The sequence below is a fragment of the Colius striatus genome, chromosome 7 (genome assembly GCF_028858725.1).
Source record: "Colius striatus isolate bColStr4 chromosome 7, bColStr4.1.hap1, whole genome shotgun sequence".
Taxonomy (NCBI): Eukaryota; Metazoa; Chordata; class Aves; order Coliiformes; family Coliidae; genus Colius; species Colius striatus.
This window is the reverse complement of record NC_084765.1, coordinates 4,898,569-4,919,454: the sequence shown is the minus strand read 5'-3', so window position 1 is coordinate 4,919,454 and position 20,886 is coordinate 4,898,569. Positions and strand designations below refer to the sequence as shown.

At 37.1% G+C, this 20,886-nt stretch overlaps 1 protein-coding gene across 1 annotated transcript in view; it reads right to left on the bottom strand.

Moving 5' to 3' along the window:
- The window catches only part of GAS2 (growth arrest specific 2), a 74,768-nt gene that overhangs the window by 33,517 nt on the left and 20,365 nt on the right, over nucleotides 1-20,886 (bottom strand). Inside the window, exons 3-5 of the mRNA XM_062000327.1 lie at nucleotides 14,437-14,578; nucleotides 8,382-8,445; nucleotides 3,794-3,938 (exon numbers count right to left, since the gene is read on the bottom strand). Of these exons, the coding sequence (XP_061856311.1) occupies nucleotides 3,794-3,938; nucleotides 8,382-8,445; nucleotides 14,437-14,578 (351 nt within the window). The remainder of the gene's footprint in view (nucleotides 1-3,793; nucleotides 3,939-8,381; nucleotides 8,446-14,436; nucleotides 14,579-20,886) is intronic.

The following is a 20,886-nucleotide window of genomic DNA, read 5'->3' as shown; positions in this document are numbered from 1 at the left end:
CGAATTTGCCCTGCTTAAGTGAAGTCAAGTAGTTCATTAATTTGAGCTCAGCATCCAGATTTTGTAGATGTGTTCTCAGTACTTTATGGTGAATTTGATCAAGTGTCAAAGTGCTAATATAACTGACATTCAAAATTCAGATATGATATTTTTTCCCCTTCTAAATAAATATAATAAATACAGAAACATCTTGCTTATCAATAAAAAGCCCTGCCCAATACCTTCACTTGGCACTTGCAAACAGTGCCCTTAGACCTTAACAATACTATACAGAAAATACTATGACAAAACCACAAATCCATGCCAAAATGCTCCCCAATATTGCTAACTACCCATTGATGAACTCCATCTCAGGGAATTAGCGCAATCAAGGGCAATTTAAAGGGGCTTCAAGAGTCCTCCTGCTCTATCATTTCCAAACCTAACAACATAGTCCCAAAAATAAAGGCTGAGAAAAGACAGATGAAAACCACTTTTCTGTACTTTATTAGCTCCATCAGCTTGACTTCAGCTTCTTGTGAAAACTTGCCCTTGCTTGTGCTACCAAAGGCACTAATGTTTAGTAAAAAGTATATTTTGTACTCTCAGAGATCTGAAAGCAGAAGAGCCATCAATTCCAAAAGGGCAGATCTGGTTGAGAAGCTCTTAGTTGACATTCAAATTGCACTACTGCATAGAAACAGCAATAACAAGGGCAGCATTTTCATATGCAGTTTTCTTGGATGAGTGCTGGCCTAGTGTGTCACTGTTGAACAAGGCAAAATGCTAGAGGAACTTCCTAGGGGTTTTCCCCACTTCAAATAACATTCCAAAGACCTTTTCAAATCCAGTTTGTAAACCAAGGCCTATAAAAACAGTCTGAGGCCAAGGAAAGGATATTTTCAGAATAGCTAACAAAGTGTTAAACAGTTTCAGAAAAAATAAAGATAAAAACAGCAGGGCAAAGCAATGACACTCTGATAGGTGTTTTAATTATCTTGAATAAATTAACAGGAAAGGCTTCTCAAATACAACAAATGTTTTCCACATCTGCTTTTAGAATTAAATGTACAGAATGTTAAATAAATTTGAAAGAAAAGAAACTAATTCCAGTTTCTATATTAGAATAGGGAGTAAAAATGCTTTTGAAACTTAGGACTTAGCAGAAGAACTCTACACTTATTTTACACACAAAACATGTTTTTTAAAGTATCAGATAAGTTATCTTCAGTTTGAACATTCTACTGGAATTATTTTGAGATTATTCCACTGATTTTTATCAGCATGGGTGAGCATTAGCCTCCATTTCTAGAGAATCCAACTGTTTATGTAGTCACTGTACAATAGTAATAACTCATATGAAATCAGTGGTTGATGACTTAAACCCAAGTGCAGGTTGTTGAGGATGCAAAAGGTGCATTCACTTATCTCTTAGAATGTGGTACCAAGACTAAGATTGTGCTTAGAGGACTATTTGGCAATGGCCCTCTGACAGCTGCCCGATAATCAGTGATTTCCGACATAATATCTGATGGCATTTATTGCCTCTGGAGACACTCTTGAAATTCAAATCTGAAAATGGATAGTGTGCACTATGCCTTAATAGCTGTGTCTATCGGGGTTCATCTAAGCCAGTAAAAATCTAGAGTAGCCAGACCTAACAGTTTCAAGGGTGTTTTGAACTGTTTAAGCAAAATAAAGCCATCTTCAGCCTGTGGAGAAAGCAAGCTAATCAGAATGAAAGTAAACCAGAGGATAATGAGACCTTCACTGTTGATCCTACTATTAAGGCTTCCATTACTTTACTATCCCATAGGACACAGAAGTATTACTGAGTGGAATTTGGAAATCAAATAAGGAAGCAGAGCGAAGAATTATATCCTATTTTATTTTGTGTCTGGACTATATGAGAACTGCTGCTATTTTATGGTGTGAGTGGCTGGGGCAGTGCGGGTCAGGAATCGAGTTGGATGAATTCCATTCTGTTTCTATCCCTACTGCTTTCTAAATTAAAGGAGATGGTTGGAGACAACCTTCATAATCTCTGTCCTGTTCCTAGAAGACACACAATCACCACCCTTCTCCTACACACAACAGTTCTTTCTCGACCCTGTTGAAAAATGAGTTCTTTTGAAAAGTTAAGGAAGAAATATAAAGCATAAAAAAAAATGTTCAATACAATTATTTGCATTACAAAGTATTTCAATAAAATGAACAACATGATATTCCATCTGCTCTTTGTAACAAGAGTGGCACATGGATTTTTCAAGAAGTGCTTTGTAACTCCCAGGTGGCACATCTACCTTGTAATATAGCAGTTACTATAGTAACTGCATCTTTTTATAGAACATATTTGTACTTTTCAAGTTTAACCTCTTCGTGGTCTCAAAATGTGTCCTTCCCATCCCATTCCAGCTGTTTCAAATGAACCTCCCTAGGGTTTGCAGCAGAGAAACAAATGCTGCAGAGTTTAATGAAATTCAAAGCAAGATGCTTTCTTTCTAACAATGAGGAAAAAATGCTTTGGTTTTATTTTACCACATGAGAAACACACAGAACAGTAGCATAAAAATTAGGCTGAGATTACTTACAAGTGTTTGTTAATATTCTGTTCAAGTCAGTATGGACCAAATCTCATAGCCCTGACTCAGTCCTTTCTCAGACAAAGCACCAAGTGGGAGTGGATGAATAAGAAATGAATAAAAAAAGAAAATGGAGTAATAAGAAGGGAACTTGGCCCTAAGCACAAAGCTAAGCTAAACTGCACAGGCTACATTTTTTCCAAACTTCAGGCATAAAGAATTGTGGTCAAGAATAAATTCAGTCTATCAGTCTACAAATCTTGAAAATAAAGTGAGATGTTAAAGTCAGGCTTCTGTGTGCTTTGCAACTAAGTCTGACACCAAACTGGGAGGACTGGCTGATTCCCCAGAGGCTGTGCTGCCATTCAGCGGGATCTCAACCAGCTTGAGAGTTGGGCAGAGGAACCTCATGAGGTTCAACAAGGACAAGTGCAGAGTCCTGCATCTGGGGAGGAACAACCCCACACACCAGTACAGGCTGGGGGTTGAACTGCTGAAGAGCAGCTCTGCAGAGAGAGACCTGGGAGTCCTGATTGATAATAAACTAACCATGAGCCAGCAATGTGCCCTCGTGGCCAGGAAGGCCAATGGCATCCTGGAATGCATTAAGAAGAGTGTGGCCAGCAGGTCAAGGGAGGTTCTTCTCCCTCTCTACTCTGCCCTGGTGAGGCCTCATCTGGAGTTCTGTGTCCAGTTCTGGGCTCCTCAGCTCACGAGGGACAGGGAAGTGCTGGAGAGAGTCCAGCGCAGGGCCACCAAGATGATCAGGGGAATGGAGCATCTTTCATATGAGGAAAGGCTGCGGGAACTGGGGCTGTTCTGGAGAAGAGGAGACTGAGGGGTGATCTTATTAACATTTATAAATATCTAAAGGGTGGGTGTCAGGAGGTTGGGACATCCCTTTTTTCTAAAGTAGCTAGCAACAGGACAAGGGGTAATGGGATGAAGCTGGAACATAAAAAGTTCCACTTAAACATAAGAAACAACTATTTCCCTGTGAAGGTGAGGGAGCCCTGGCACAGGCTGCCCAGAGGGGTTGTGGAGGCTCCTTCCTTGGAGGTCTTCAAGAGCTGCCTGGACATGTTCCTATGTGACCTGATCTAGGTGACCCTGCTTCTGCAGGGGGGTTGGACTAGATGATCTCTAAAGGTCCCTTCCAACCCTACCATTCTATGATTCTAATTTCATACCAGAATGAGTCAGATAGGAATAAGCTTCCTCCCACCACTTACAGCATCATCCAATAGCTTCCCTGTGCTCTTTTTTGCAGGAGACTTTGTTGGTGATGGTGAAGGAGATGGAAGGGGGGCTGAAAGTGTTTCCTCTTGTTCAATCTCTTTTTCCAATTTGATTAATCCAGGTGGCTCCACCCCAAACCTTTTGGAAACATGAAAACAAATTATTAGTGCTTATAGAGCAGTACATGTTTGAAAACAGAACAGTGTGAAGATCGTATACTTTCTGTACTGCATTACTGTGCAATAACAGAATGCTACATCCCTTAGAAAACTGTATCAAATACATCCATTGTTAATGTCACAATTCCAAATTATTATGAAAAAGAAGGCTTAACATGAAATCTTTCAGTTGATCATATTTACAGGAGATACAGGGCTGTTGGTTGATGAATGACTAATTTGTGAAGAACACTAAGCCTCAAAAATTGATGTACCATGTAGAACAGATTCAAGTTCAGTACATCCACTTCTCTTTGTTTTGCCCCCCAAACAACATCCTTTCAAGTTACTTGACAGATCATATTTTGTCTCAGTATTTTTCAAAGAAATCCAGATAAAAAGGGATTAACTCAACTATTGCACTGAATTTATAGGTAAATAAATCGAGATATGGCCAATATTTTTCAGCAGTGGCTTTCTCTAACTGATTTTTGACAGCCAATCTTCAGGTCACTGTTTGCAGTGGCAAAACAATTGTAGCTCCAACTAAAACAAAATACATGCAATTTTGGCATGGAGCATCTCAAACACAGCACTTGGAGAGTAAGGCTCTTTAAAACAATGCCTTCTTTTGAAAGCTTTATGGCAAGCAGCAGAGTTCGGACATGTCAGAAATCTAAAAGTCCATCCTGTTTTCCTAATCACTGATAATTCCCTTCTGCTATGGGGCTTTTTTTGCCAACACTGAAAAAAAATCCAGAAAAATAGATTTCTTTTTACAGAGCAAGACTTCAGCTCGGAAAAGTTTTCATGCCAAGCAGGCTTCTCAAACTACTTGTATAAATAAAATCATACTTTCTTCTGTAGTAGAAATGTCCATAGCCCAGATGCAGACTATTTTAACTGTCCTATGTAAAGATCTGGACATGAAAATATTGGTCAGTAAAAAATAGATCATGAAAATCTAAGGTCAATACCATAATAATCTTCAAAGTGTACAGATAAAGGGCATAAGTGCATATACTACCTTTTGTATTTTGCTGGTAATTTTTACTTTAGTTACATTACTGTCTAACAAAATTAATACAGAGAAAATCAAGAACTAGATCTGTGCTTGTATTGGCTTCTAACTGGTGCAGTCTGCCTAATGAAAAGTCAGACAACACTGAAGCAAGTGCTTGTATACAACCCATTTACTTCCTGTCTGTCTACAGATGCTGACAGGCTGTAAATCATTAGATTCCCACTGGGCTCTAAACCTACACCTGCACGTAGCCTTACTCATGAAATAAAACCCTCCACTATAAGCAATGCTGCCTCTTTGCTTCTACTGCTTTTCATAATCTCCAGTTTTTGTTGTTGTGACTGACTTTTACAGTTCCCTGTACTTCCAGTTTTCTGAATTCCTCCAGTGATGAGTTAAAAAGTAAAACCAATGGACAAACATATACACTTTTTATTTTTTACTTATTGCATCAATCTGAAATAAAGTTTACGGAAAGTTGAAATGGTAAAAACCATGGGGGTTTTTGGGAGGCTTAGAGACGTAAATTATGTTCTGGAAGGTGTGCTGAGAATCTTCTACTCTTTTCTAGACTGCTTTCTCATAACTACAAATGAAGCAGCATGTACCTACAACGTGATCTCCCAGCAGATTTCTTAAAGCATTTCCTATTTTTTTCCACAGAAAAAATTGAATACAACAGCAGAAAGATCTTGGAAGTTGCTTAACAGTAATGTCAAAAGACTTGTAGGTGTTGTTTAACTCCCCAAGTTTAATAGTTACTACACTACACCTTGATTCTTTCTGTAGAAATGAGTTGTTTTCCATTATATAAACTCCAACTTCAAAATACTCTGGGAGAACACTGCAATTATGTGACCCATTGCAATAGTCCTGGGTATTGCCAATGCTCAATTTCATCCTGTAGGACACTTCCTCACAAATGTTCTCCCTGTACCCACATGATATCTGATGGTGCATACAGTGGCCCATTTTAGGCACTGAAATTGCAGACAACTTCAGAATTTCATTTTCCTAGGGAGCTGAAATCCAGTACAGTTTATCAGGCTATTCAATTTTTATTAATACCTGGGCTTTGAACTGCCACTTTTTGAGCCTACTGTTCACACCAATTTTTCACTCACTGAGCTGTCCATTCAGTTCACTTCTCTCTAACTGGGCTAAGAGGACATTATGAGACAATTTGCTAAAGTATAGGTCAATTGTCTCCTCTCATCCACACAGGATCTCTGGACTGGGCTCAACCATTCCCTGTGCCTCAACCCAAAGTCTATTTTCATTAAGTGACAGACTCTGAAGACTTAACAGTAATCTAGGTGGAAACGTTTTGTTAAGAGGTGCCTCCTTGTGATGGATAAAGCCACTTTGAACATCCCTTTCTGCCTCTAAAACAGAAAATGTAGAGAGAAGTAAAAAGTTCTTCAGTGTCTCTTATTCTTCTCATTCCTTAAAAACAGAGGCACCCTTTCAAAGATCTCTGCATCTCCTGTTACGAAAAGCAGAACTCTATGACCATGAACAGCCCCAGTTTGCTTTACAAGGCAAGAATACACCTGACTTCTCTCCTGTTTAGAGCAGCACAACATCAGTTTAATGTGTTTTTTTCCATGCTCAGTTGGGTAAGTATTGATTCTCCTTTTTGATATAGTTCTAGTTTATCACAGCTCAGATAAAATTGGCATCATATATTTGCTTTCTCAGTTATATTAACCTGATGTTCCCCTTCAAGGGTTTTTGTGCACCTTGGAAACTTACAAGATTATAAATGAGGTTTTGGTTGTTTTCAAAGATATATTACATCAGGAACAGGTAGATAGACATTATTTGACTCCTAAACTATATACAAAAATAAAATACAGTAACATAACTACAATATATAAAAATATATTAATGATAAGTGGTAAAAAATATTTTAAAGGCAAAGGGATAGATATGTATAATAAATGAAAAGATGGTCCATTCATTGCTTCAGTATTTGTTTTCATGCCTAGAACAGAGAACATCTGAGACACAGAGTTTTACAACAAAAGACAAGTATGAAAGGTAAGAGTCTACCTTAATTCCCTTGTAGATCTGTTGAGATCTCAAATCTCATTACAATGTGAGATTAATCTAACTCAACCAACTTGAGCAGAATTCAACACTGCCTAATGACTGGCCTGCATTCGCTGAGGAAGCCAGATACTATCAAAGCAATCAGCCTGGGGCAGAGACTCCTGACAGCTTTGCCCTGGGCATAGGGTCTTTGGATGCTGAAAGTCCGTCTCCAAGCTCAGGATCTTGAAAGCTCAGGCTGTTTGCTCAGGTAAATTAAGACTCATGAAAATCAGTTTCATTGAGCACTGACAGATCAAAAGGCTACCTTATTCATGGAATGTTAAATTAAATTGACTTATTTTTGGCCATGAATCAAAGTTTTAGAGATAAGAAAGTTCTGGCAAACTGGAAATCGACTCTATTTCTGGCCAAGGCTATTCCTGTGCAAGCTTCCACTGACAGCAAGGGCACTTCTGAAGCTTGACCAATAGAAAAATCTCTAGTTAAGCAGTGTACCATGTAAGTTGCAGTCACAAAGTATGAATACTCATAACACAGTATAAAAATACTAGTTCTTAACCTGGGAATAAACAGGACTCTCCTTTGCTTTGTTGGTAACCACAAGGAATTTTTCTGAAACTAAGGAAACTATTTGAATAGCAAGGCATTCAGATTTGATACACATGGATGAATGCAACTGTGGTTTACATGCAAGACTAGTCAGCAGTGCTGAAGTTCATATATTTTGTAGCAAATCTTATGCATTACACTGGTTAAATCTGCATCTGCAAAAAGGGCGGGGGGGGAATCACATTCTATTTACTGTCATTTTGTCTAGCAAAAGTCACTGTTGTCTTGGCAATAAAGATAATCCTATGATTTACTGAATGTCCAGTCTGGCTACAATCATTTGACATAGACTGTTAACTCAATCCTGGTGCTGCTTCTGTTGGGGAAAATCAGAGCTAAGCTTATTTAAATTAATATGATGTGAGTCACTGCTGCTTAGGCCAGATTTTGTTCATTTGAAGATCAATTTATTATCAGATATATATTAGAGAGATCTGGATGTTAGAAGGAGAAAGAGCTCAAAGCTTTACTTAGAAAAAATCCCCAACTCTTTCTCCTCCTAATACAAGAATAGACAACAAATACCTTCATTGAGGTGACAATACACAGATTTCATTATACTTGATAATAACTGCCCACAAGATATTCTTGAGTGACATCAAGACAAGCATTCTCCTTGAACGTAATGTGCATAAAATTTAGCTTGAGATGTGCTGATTTAGTAAGTCTCTTAATAGCCACTGCTGTCAAGAATGTACATGTTTCTTCAATTCCTCAAATATTTTCACCTACCTTGCTGCAATTCTTCCAAGTTCCAACAAACAAAGGCACACTTCTCTTGGCTGCTTGTGGAGAACTGGAAAAGCAAAATGAAGATGGAAAATATTTTAAAATAAAAGCTATTTTAAAGATCTCAGTGTTCTGGTGAAAAACCCAGCAAAATATATAAGCAAAATCCAAAATCAGTAAATCCGAAAAGGTCTGTGACTGTTTGCATAATCAACTCCTCAAATGTCCAAAAAGAAGAAGGGAAAAAAGAAAAAAGGAATGAGTACAAATACTTCACTACATGTTGTAGATGAAGTTTTAAATTTTAGAAATTTCTGTGCTAATTGAAAGGTTTTTGCCTTTTAGTTCAGATTGGAATGACACAAAAGATAATTGTTTCAATATTTGTATAAACCAGAAAAAAGGAACAGTGACAATTTATTTGTTGTTAATGAATTAAGGTCAAGACATGCTGTAAAAAGAATTTTTGTTATCTAAAGACTCATCTAACTCAAATGTATGAAGAAAAAAATATCATACCTAAAAAAGACATTTCAATGCCTAGTTAAATCTCTGACAGTCATTACTTTTTCCTATATGGCATGTATAGACCCAAAATGGGAACTCACAGACTTACATATCTCAAACAACTAATACCCCAGGGGGCAGACCTTCAACTTCTGCAATTTGAACTTCCAGCTCCACTGACCCCAGTAAATGTATGGTAAGTTGGAAGGGTTGAATGCTCATCCCTTCCTATATCTTTTACTAGTGTGTATGTAGCACTTGGAGATGTATGCATTCTCCTTTCCTAATCTCATTCAAATGTATTTCCAGAAGTGAAACTGCAGAACATGAAAAGTAAAGTGGCACTGCAGTAGGAAAAGTACTTTTATCCTTCAGCCATCCATTATTAAGAAGAAAAAAGATGCAGACTTGAACAATCAGCTATTCTCAATATTTTTCCTTGCCACAATACAGTAATTTTATGAAACATTTACCTTTAATAGTAATGAGTATTTTTTTAAGTGTTCCATTCATGACCCTAGAAATGTATTCTCCTCCTTTGGTTTCAAACCAATTGAGACTGCCCCAAAACGAAAAATTTAAGAAATAAGGCATCCCTCCAAATATAAATAGAATAAACTGGTTTTGGAATAGTCAAAGGCAGCCCAATATTTCTGAATTGCAATTCACACGTATGCACATCTAAATGACTTAGGAAGGCAGGAGAAAGAGAGGTTCAATACTATTGGCCAAAAGACCTATAAATAGAAGAAGATTTGATTAAGAGAGGTAAAATGTTTTTCTGTCAATGCTTAAAGCTTTACCTAAATAAAATTCAAAGTCCTCTAGCAAATCTGACTCAACACGATCTAGACATATTTCATGCATTTCACACTGAACAATGTGACACAGTGAAGTCATTGTTAGAGGATGAAGTGCTGTGCAGGCAATAACCAACCACAAACATCTGGTCATCTGATAAGATGGTGACATAGTGCTTCTAACAAGAAAATGTTAGCATTCCTGAGGACTATACCAGCATATGTACTGGGGAACTTGAGAAACAAAACAAATGATATTTTGTACACTGCAATGCCCACTGGAAAAGATTCAGATTCTCAAATGTGACACTTCCCTTTTTTTGTTTGTTTTTTTCCAAAAGCATAGCTGTTTAATGGTCTTCCACCTCAAGTCAGGAGTAACAGCAAAGCCAGACACAAGACTGCACTTCCATACCTGTCTTGGTTCCAAACTTTCAGTATAACCTTGAGCGAACAAGTAAGACCATTGCCTTTTGCAACAAGTAGCACTTGGGAGTGCTTTGATTTCTGAACACTTGAGATAATTTTGTCTGGTGCTATACCAAAATAATTGAAAAAAAAAGATATTTATGGACATTTCCAAAAGGCTGTCACTTATGTGTTTTGAAAAAAATCAACCCTTATACTTGTTTCCATCTAGAGAATAGAAAGCAAAACATTTCTTACACTTCCCTTCTTTTGGTTTTAGATACAGAATTTGAGATACTCAAAATTTTCAAAGCACTTCAAGACATCTGATGAAACACATGGCAAAAACTATTTTGGTCATGCTACACAGTGTTGAAATCTTTTCTTTCTTTATTTAAAATAAGTATGCCACTAAAAAATTAAATATGTAGAAGTTGTCATAATTCACATTTCAATTCTCACTGTACTGTAAATTCTCATTGAAATTTTGAGCGGACTACAGTTCACATTTAACTACTCTACATACACATACACAGTTTTATAAACATGTAATTCTAGATATATATGGTAATAAATTAAATATTTCAAGGACTACGGGCAATTCATTCTGAAGTGACTGGTTCCAAGCTCAGGTTGAAATGTAACCTGTGTAACCATAGTGTTCTGTTGTACCTGTGAGAACTACATCTGAATTACTGATGATAGCTTATATTAACAGTTGCATTTCAGTAATAGGCACCACCTCAGCTTTTTGACCTGATCAGTTACTAAACCCCAGATATCCTATATATGTAATTGTAGTAATTATATACACTTAAAAAAAGAAAGTCCTGAAATGGTTTTGAGAAACCATCTTCATTCTATATGGCCAGATACACAATTCACTACACACCATTGAAAGTCTACAGTCAGCAATTCATTTCCACAACAGTACTGCTGTATGCTGTGAAAAATTCAAAGGAAGAGCAAAAGCAAATATTTCTTTAACACTTCCACGAGGTAAGTCATATTATTATCCCCATCAGTACTATCACTTAAGCAGTTTCACAACAATTCAAACACCATAGATCTACAGATAGTAAAGAAGTAATCTAGAATTACTAAAGAGATCATCTATTAATTATTAATAATTTACTGGAATTCATTAATTTGAGCTGCTAACTCAGTAGTAGCAATACAGTATCCAGGATGCTTCTATAGTCCTCAAAACAAGAAATAGTCAACAACAGTATGAGTTATTTAGTAAAATGTTGTGAAACATGGGACAAAGCCTTATTTTGATGCAACTACAAATAAAAATTGACACGTTATTACAAGCTGTAAGTGTGTCACTGTGAAAGAACACTCAAAATGCTTCCCTCTTGTAATAGAAAAATAGAGTATTCCTTTAACAAAAATCATTTGCCCCACGCACAGAATATTTTTCAGCAATCAATATTAGAGTTTTTTTCATAAAAACTTTAAAAACCAACTTTAGAACAGAGATCAGAGGTGTTTATGTTTAAAACAATTTCCACTAAAACACTAGGTGCCTTTGTTTAGGGAATCTGTTCACTGAACTCTATAATCAATAAGTTGCATCAAAAGAAGTCCATGTCACATATACAAGCACAAAACATTTATACAACAGTATCATCCAACAATTTCCAGAACAAACAACACACATCAGCATGCTGGCACACTTGGTAGCAAACCCTTTTCTTGCTGGGTCGAGTCTTTATAGAAGAGATGCAGAATATTCATTGGTTCCGACTCCTATAATCATCCAACAACACTATGTTACCAACAAAGACTTTATAACTTAAACTTTAAGGTCACTTCAGTAAAGCAATCATAGAAAAATATAACTTTTCTTACTATTTGGCCAAGAATAGTTTTGTTTGAGTATTTACACACTCCAGGCTTTAGCATCATAATTACAATAATCCATGAAGAATGCTTCCACAAATTGAATTACTGTAGCTGTGTGGATCTGCCACCCTAAAACCTTCAAAGGGGAACTTAGAAAATATACATATCATGGGAACAGAGGAGTTACAGATAGTGTGTCTTTTCTTAGAATGCAAACAGGTGGTGCATCGTGTTCTGAGTCCTAGATATGGAACAAGTTCTGACATCTGACACATCTAAAACCCCATTCCAAGACAGTGTATCTCAAGATTCATCCAGAAGATGAAAATTTGGCCATTGAATCATAGTTTTTGGTATCAACTGAGTCCCTTAATTTTAAAATACACTAGCTAACAAAATAATTATGAAGAGCATGCTAAATTGTTCAATGAGTGTTGGGAGCATGTAGTGTCTCCTGTTTTGCAGTATTCAAGATTATCTCTTACATACAGATGCTAATGTCTTCCTGCAGCTCATGTAACAGACACAGCATCTACCTTTTCCCTGCAAAAGTGACTCTTGCTCTTGTGACTTTCCTGCCATGTCTCTGCATTAAGTTCAAAGGGCAAAATACACATAGATTGTTATCAGTCACCTCTGGTTGTATTCTGAATCTTTACAGAAAACTATGTTTCCCATTTATTTGTATTTTAAACTATGTTAAAGCATCATAACGTCCAGAAAGACAAAATACATCAAATTATAGACTTTGTTTAGAATTGTTAGAATTGTTTTGAAATGTTTGAGCTCTCTACTCATCTCTTTCAAGGATCTTTAAAGTAGCTCTACTAATTAGAAGGCATAATCAGATCTACCAACATACAAAACACTATTTTTTTTATTTCCTTCTATTTATTTTGAGGAAAGACTGGTCCTGTTTCCTTGTTTAGTTCAGATGAATAACCCAAATTCAACAAAGCATTTGAAATCAACTTCAAATAAAAATTAGTAAATCAGTCCACAAGTGATGGACAAGCACATAAAGTGACAGGAGTAGTTCTACACACCTGCTCATCTGGGTCAGCCCTAGAACTAGGTCTTTAGGAACACTCAATATTCCCATTAACATCACTGGCCTGCAGGCTTCTCAGGCACAGTCTGTCCCTCTCTGCTATAGTGGCAGCTTAAACAGTTCCACTCCAGCAAGGAACACTCTCATATAACTTCAACCTGAGTGCTAAATAGTGGAAGTGTTGGATGCATTGATGTGCAGTTGTACTATTTCAAAGACCTCAGAACTCAGCAGGATGAGAACATATTTTTAAGCAATATGAAATAACAGCAATTAATAACATTTTAGCTAGTATAGAGCTAATTTTTATGATCTCTGACTAGACTTGGAATGTTTTTTTTCCAATCAGTAGCATCATCAATCCATTATTTGAATGTTTCAGCACAAGATAAGTTCAAAGTTACTCTTACAATGTCAGATCACAAATTTGCCAGGAAAAGGCCTCAGGAACATTTTATGGGATACATATATGTGTTTATATGCCTTTAATTAAACAATAAAGTATTTACACAATGTAAGGCGGGCATAATAAAGAAAGAGGATAAAACCCAAGTCAATTATGAACACTGACACAATAAGATTCCTCCATATAGGCAGAAAACAGAAGAGACAAATGAAGAAAACCAATGCTTCAGAAGTAGTTATGCTATGAGAATAAGACTATTAAAGGAGGCAAATAGATCAGTTGCAACACAGGTAAGAACTTCAGCTTGGCAGTCAGAGACCTTTTTGAGCAACAGAACAAAGACGCCTCTTGGCTCAGTAAAAAACATTTGTTTTCCATCGAAATTGAGTTATCGTTGCAACTGCTTTACACTTTTATCTGAGTTCAGAAAACAAACACACACTTGATTCTCTTCATTTCATGATATTTGTCTGAGAAACTCTTCAGGTAACTTACATTCATAAGTTTTCCTTTGAAGAGACAAGAGTTAACCGAAGGAAGAACATGTAGTATTAGAACGGTGATTTCCTAAGCACTGTAATTTTTCTAACTGAACACTCTGAAGCACTACTGTTAGATAATTAGTGTTGGGTAATTTTTGTCCAGAGCTGCACCAGGGAATCAGCTGGAAAAGAAAATGTCACTACAGGATGCAGAGAAAAAAAATCACATTTTCTTTCCTGCCATGCAACTCGTTGAATCTGCAGGAATAGCTCAATGTCTGCAGCCAAACTGAGCATGCACGAAACAGAAAAGCACCATCTTGAACATCCAACTAAGGAACAACATTGCACAATCAAAAAAGTTTGAAAAATCATCTTTATGTAAAAGAAAAAAAAGTGATATGTGCTTCATTTGTGCATGCTTCAGATAAAGGGCAGAATTAACACAGAATTAACAGGTCAGATTTGGAGTCAGGATCTACTAAGAGAGCTAGCTGTTCAAGGCTAACCACAAAAGTTATTTAAACTTACCAGCTATTACACAAATACATACCCAAACCTTCTGATTCAAACAGGCAAGTATCATCCACCCCAACATCTCTGCACCAGGATAAGAAATTTGCCGTGTTGTCTCGTGCAAAAAAAGACCCAGAAGGAGCACTGGCTTTGCATGGAATCTTCCGTACTGGTAAGGTCTGAAACACAGAAGTTCTCTATTTAGATAAATAGCACATGCTAGCATAATACTTCAGTATTATGAAATCAGTATGTAGGTTTTGCACAGATAAGTGACTGCCACACCATATTTTCTTGTCCACTGAAGAATTCCAAGCAAAGAAGAATGAAAAGTTAATTTAACAGCATGAGGTGGTCAACCACAAAACCTTTTCAAAAGCATCATGATAGGTTATGTGATGTGAAGTGCACAGCTGAATCAGTACTACCAATTTGTTAGGAATATTAGCAACTACAGTTTGGGGATTTAAAGCCTGGTAGAGTTCACTAAATTAAAATTCAGTGCCCTGGTTTGTGAAGTAGATAAATTCCTAGACCAACACCCCTTCCACATCACACTAATTTCTTCAAAGAAACCATGAGCATGGGTAACATGAGGCAAATTCTCATTATTCTTTACAAACTGCTTCTTACGTTGAATTTCCCCTTGTGACTTACAGTCTTTAGGAAGAATTAACGCAATGCATATCCATCTCTGACCACCTCTACGTCCTTTCTCAGGAGATCTTAATTGGACAAGTTTAATAGTCCTAAAAGAGCACCTGCTTCTCTTAAAAGGAGTTACACATAATTCTCTGGCAGCCTGCTAGAGGAAGGTCAACTAGTCCAGTCTGCATTAGGAGAAAAGCTGTCAAAACAAGTCTTTTGTTTCATGACTGCCTACTAAAATCTTACTTACAAAATCTTGCATAACACTAAGTTCCTTCTTCTAAGTAATTTCCACAGCAAAGGTTTAACCTGATCCTGCTTCCTTTGGTGTGGAAGAGGAACAAGCAGTATGGGCAGGGGTACTTAACTGGAAAACAATAGCACGAAGCAAGATGGGAAATTGGCAGGGACTTGGGCTGCTCCACGAGAGAAGAGAAGCCAGGAGTCAACCCACGGCACTCAGGTAAGGTAGTGCTGGTGACATAAGAGATTTAGCCAACTGTTTGTGACAAGATCAGGTCTAGTGTTTGTTATAGGATCATAGAATGGTAGGGGTTAGAAGGGACCTTTAGAGATCATCTAGTCCAATCCCCCTGTAGAAGCAGGGTCACCTAGATCAGGTCACATAGGAACATGTCCAGGCAGCTCTTGAAGACCTCCAGGGAAGTAGACTCCACAACCCCTCTGGGCAGCCTGTGCCACTGCTCCCTCACCTCACACTGAAATATTTTTTTTTATATTTAAGTGGAACTTTTTGTGTTCCAGCTTCATCCTATTACCCCTTCTCCTGTTGCTAGCTACAATAGTCCAGGGAGACAAGTCAGAAACAGCAGAAGACAAGGCTCGATGCAAAGCTACACAGGAGCTGAGGCTCCATCCATGTAGCCCAGCCAGGATGATGCAAGGCTGGAGGTGGTCTGTCTAAAAATGTAGCCACAGCAAGAAGTAGAACTGGGCAGAGAGCGCAGGTTGGGGTTCCAGGCAAGGCTGGTCATGATTATTAAGTTATTTTTGTTCCCTCAGGTCTTGACAGCAATTATTCCATGGTTTTTAGTGTTTCAGTGGAATCAGTTCCTTCAGAAACACACAGCTTGTTTATAATCAACACTTGTCACTAGATTCAAAAAGGTCCCATTTCATAGCACTGTGTATTAGTCTCAATAACATAAATATCTACTGTACATGCAATATATTCAATCATATTCTCAGAGAACCAGACTGCCAGCAGCTATATATTAGTTTAGTACTTTTAAAATCAAAATTAATTTCATTATTTTCCCATAGTACCTTTGCTTGGACTAGAGGATCTGAAGCCATACGTGGATGTTGGACTGAGTTAACAAGTCCACATAAGGAGAACAAACAAATTATATCTGACAAAACTACAGTCATTGGAATTTTGAATTATTATGTCAAATTTAGAGCACAAATCCTGGATTAACTTAGAAGGGATAAGCAGCACTATGACAGGAACATGACATGAAGCCAGCTCCAGTATTCCTGGCACTTGCAGGGTTGTGCATAAGCTACTTCAGAGAGCACAGAAAGGAGATAAAGCTGCATTTACTGAAAGTATACCTGCAGTGTCAAATCATGTTACCTCCCAGTTCACTTCAATTCTCAACCCTGGATTTTCCATAGTGTCTATAAATTAGTTACTTTGCTCTCAAGCACTCCTTAGCAAAAAAACAGCAAGTCTTCTCCAAGACAAAAACTTTATAACCCCAGGAACAGCTTGGAAGAGCATTACAAGTGAAATCATAGCAAGTTTCTTTCCTTGCACTCAATTCTCCAACTACAGCCCAGATGATACTGTGCCTTTGAACTACTTAGCCCTGTCACATCCCCAATAATCAGACAATATTCTCTCATGTCACACTCTTCTGAAGGTCTGTGATAAAAACCTCATATTATTGCAGGAAATCAGAACTAGGGGGAAAAAATTACAAAAAAAAGAGAAATATTGTGTTATATGGTTGGTGTTTGCCATCTGGCAATCAGAGGAGACTTGGGCCTATTGCAGGCACAACCCACCTGCTCGACTCAGCCCTGAGATCACAGCACATGAGCAAGTCTGCATCACTGGTCCTGAAGACCAGGAGCTTCTCCTTGGCATATGTGCTCTCAGCAGTACAAAAGCAGCTAGAAGTGAGGAGATAGCCAGGAGAACCTGAGCTGCCTCTCTTTTAAGGAACTAACGGAAAGGCATTACAATGCTTGGCAGGAATGCAGAAAACTTCAGTTTTCCCTTGGGTTACTGCCACTCCCCAGTACTAACAATGCATGAATAAACCTGGTTCTAAATATTTTATGTCTTCAGATTTAGGTAGATCATCATGACTGAATATAGAAATGCTTTCAAGAAAAGCAATTCTGAACAGATGGTTTGTGTGTCAGAAATCTATGCAGTTAGAGTCAGCAAATAAACCACCTAAACTTCTTGTATGTAATGGACAACCCATAAGTTATGCTTCTATACTTTGACAACTAAGACAGACATTAAAACACATCAGTCAACCTAACTTCACTGTGAAGCTTAGACAGTCATGGAGCTTGCAACATTTCTTTTGCAGTTATAAAGATCACAGTGCCTTTTATAAGTACATTTTGGTAGTAACAGCTACTGACAGCAAGTATAAGTGCCCAGGTACAGAACTATCACACTTAAGTAATCCAATTTGTGATATTCTCAAATGTGACGAAAAAATGGCTGACTAAAGGATGCCCTAAACAACTCAGAAGTGTCAAACATCCAAATGTAAAAATCAAGGCATGTCCTAGAATACAAAGGGGAAAAAAAATACATTACTGTAAGGAAAAACAAAAGCTTTAAATCATGTTATGGAAAAAGTGGTACCCAGATAAATATCCCTGGCATCACATGAACTCACTAAAATGTAGCATTCTATATTTCATCTCATTTCCCCCACAATATTAGGGTCTTGCTGAAGAGCCAAAACCCCCTCCTCTCCATTCAACAAGAGCAGAATCAGGTTTATCACAGAAATCATGGGGAAATACTCATACGTTCTTATCACCTAATAAATTTCTCTACCACCTTTTAAATAGAAGTCTACTTTTTTAATATTTCCAAAACTATCACTGTAATTTTCAACTTATAACACATGAAAGCTCTTATTTAAGAAAGGTTTCATGCACAAATATTTTTTACTGATTTATATAAATGGCCTATCTCAAAAGTGCTTTCCAACAGATCATTCTGAAGTAATTAGGTTTCCATATGGCCAAAGTGACTTTTGTTGACATAGTATAGTATAACCGCAGTTGCTTTGAAACAGCAGTGGCCACAATTACTCCTATCAAATATCATGAAAACAATTCCCCAGTTACACTCCTTTTACAATCTTGTCTTGTTGATGTGCGTGCATGTGGTTTAACACAGGATGTGAAAGTGTGAGTGAAACATATGATGCAATCCTGGAAAAATGCTGTCAGGTTCACTTCTAAATCCAAAAGGGACTCTCTTACACCAATGCTCTGAAGTCACATGGAAAAATATGAAGGTTTTTGGTACTGTTTTTCCAAAGTGAAGGGCCACAAATATATGTTAACACTCCTTTTTTTTTTTTACAGCAGTCTTGAGACATATTTTGAAGATTCCTAATCATACTTCCTTCTTTGAATAGTTAGTTTCACAACTTTCTGAACTGTCGCTCACACTTGAATAAAAAGATTAGCAATTTTGTTTGTTACGGAAGAGGGCTCCAGTCAGCTAGGAACTCACAGGAAAGATTTGGTTTTATCACCTGATGACCTACATTAACCAAAATGGGGAGGACAGAGTGAGGAAGAAAAACAAACCAAACTCAATCAAAAAACCAAATCACACTACAGTGACTTGAGTGACTGCAGCAATGTCTCTCATGTGGCTACTTAGTGTTACATGAGCATAAATTCATATTGAAATGTGAGATTTGAGCTAGACAGAACATGTATATGTTTCAGAACTTTTTACAATTTCGCCTTTAACTTTGCTACTAGTCACAGAGCTAATATTTTCCTTCCCAAATTCTTCCCTCATTTTGCTCAGGTATTCTTAGAAAAAGCCCTCTTTACCCTTATAAAACTGAATTAGCTCATTAGGGTAGAGAATACAGAAGAGGGGTTCTGTCACAGTCTTCTCTATAAATAGGATTTTTCTCCTTGTCTTTTATTAACTTATTAAACATAAGTGAACTGAAGCTCAGTTTTTTTATGGAGCTGTTACAGTTCACCTCATCATAGAGTGACAATACCCCGGTCAACCATCACTTATTCAGTTTCTATTCTTAATTATTCAAGAACTCCAACCTAAAATGTTTCAGATCCTATTTATAAATCATAGAATTGATGTCCCAGAAACATTTTTTAGCAAAGGAAAATTAAGTTCACCTTAGATTGCTTTGCAGTGCCAAAATTAAAGTTTAGTGAATAGCCATAAAGTACAAGTATGAACTAGGCATTAAATAAATGAAACTATAATACCTGTAAGGTAAATTAACCACTCCTTGGCAAGATGGGCCAGGAAGGTTTTTCTCCCTACCCCATTTACTATGGAACAGGACAGTTTCCAAAGATAATAACCAGACCAACAATCAAAAGCATGTGCTAAATGCATAGTCCAAATGGATAAAAAGAACTCTGAATATGGAAATATATGCACAGGAATTAAAATGAAGCTTTTCACACTGCAAAAAAATAAAACCTAAGAAAAAAATATAATCCCTCCTGGCCCTCTGAAAGCCACAATAAAAGTTAAAATCCAGGAAAATTTAAAAATTCAACATGGAAATTTTGAAGGCTTAGGAGACATCAATAAAAATCGCCAAACTTTTCTACAGACATGGAACCAGAAACAGCTTCCAGATTAATGAAAAATGACATTGCACTTAGAACTAAGAAAGCACCCCTAAGCGGTTCACTTGACAACTGGTGAAACATCCTTCAGTGAAATATAGTTTTTGCACTGTCACATTAAGCACTGTAGAGAGATGTCATTCTAATGGAATAGCAGGTTGAGTTTCAAGTTGAAAGTTCATGTGTTGACCAGATTTTTACTCTACGCAATCACTGCAGAGATCATCAAAAGCCAAAAATCACTCATTATCAGCTTCCTAGATTCTAAGAAAGCATTTGTGATCACTTTGGAATACCCAACAGATTTATGATGTGCCAATAAAAACAATTAACATCATCAAGGCTTTATATCAACATACAGATTACAATGTTAAAATAAATATAGAACTAAGTAAATGGCTTAGCCATGCTATTAGTGTCAAAGTAGAACATACTGTCCCACTTCTTCCACATAGCATTAGTTTTAGCTTCTTAAAAATAAGGATAGATGGAGAACAAGCTTAATTTTACAAAAATACATTTTTAAAAGTTCAGATTTTGTGGCTGCATCCTTCTAAGCACTCTGTCCAAGACACAACTTACTGGCCACACAGGAAAAGATTAAAACACTGGTTATCATTCAAAAAAACACCGAGTTAATGGTTACAAAAAACTAATTTAACTGCAAGTCCTGTTTCTAGCAGTGTGGAGAAAGCTAAGGGATAGAAGAGAGGGTTCAATTCACATAGAATGTATCAGACAATTAGGATACTTGAAGTAAATAATGTCTAAAATAGGCAAGGGAGATGTTTCATTCTCCAGCTTAAGCACAATTGATTGTTTGAGTTATAACTAATTTGAATGTAGTCAAGGGAAACATCCATTTCAAGGTATGGAGGCAAAACATTGATCAGAATATCTGCCAGAATCAGAAGGCCACCTACAAGATTGCCATGGGGCAGCTGAATAACATGGAGACTAACAACCAGGAACATTGCATTGG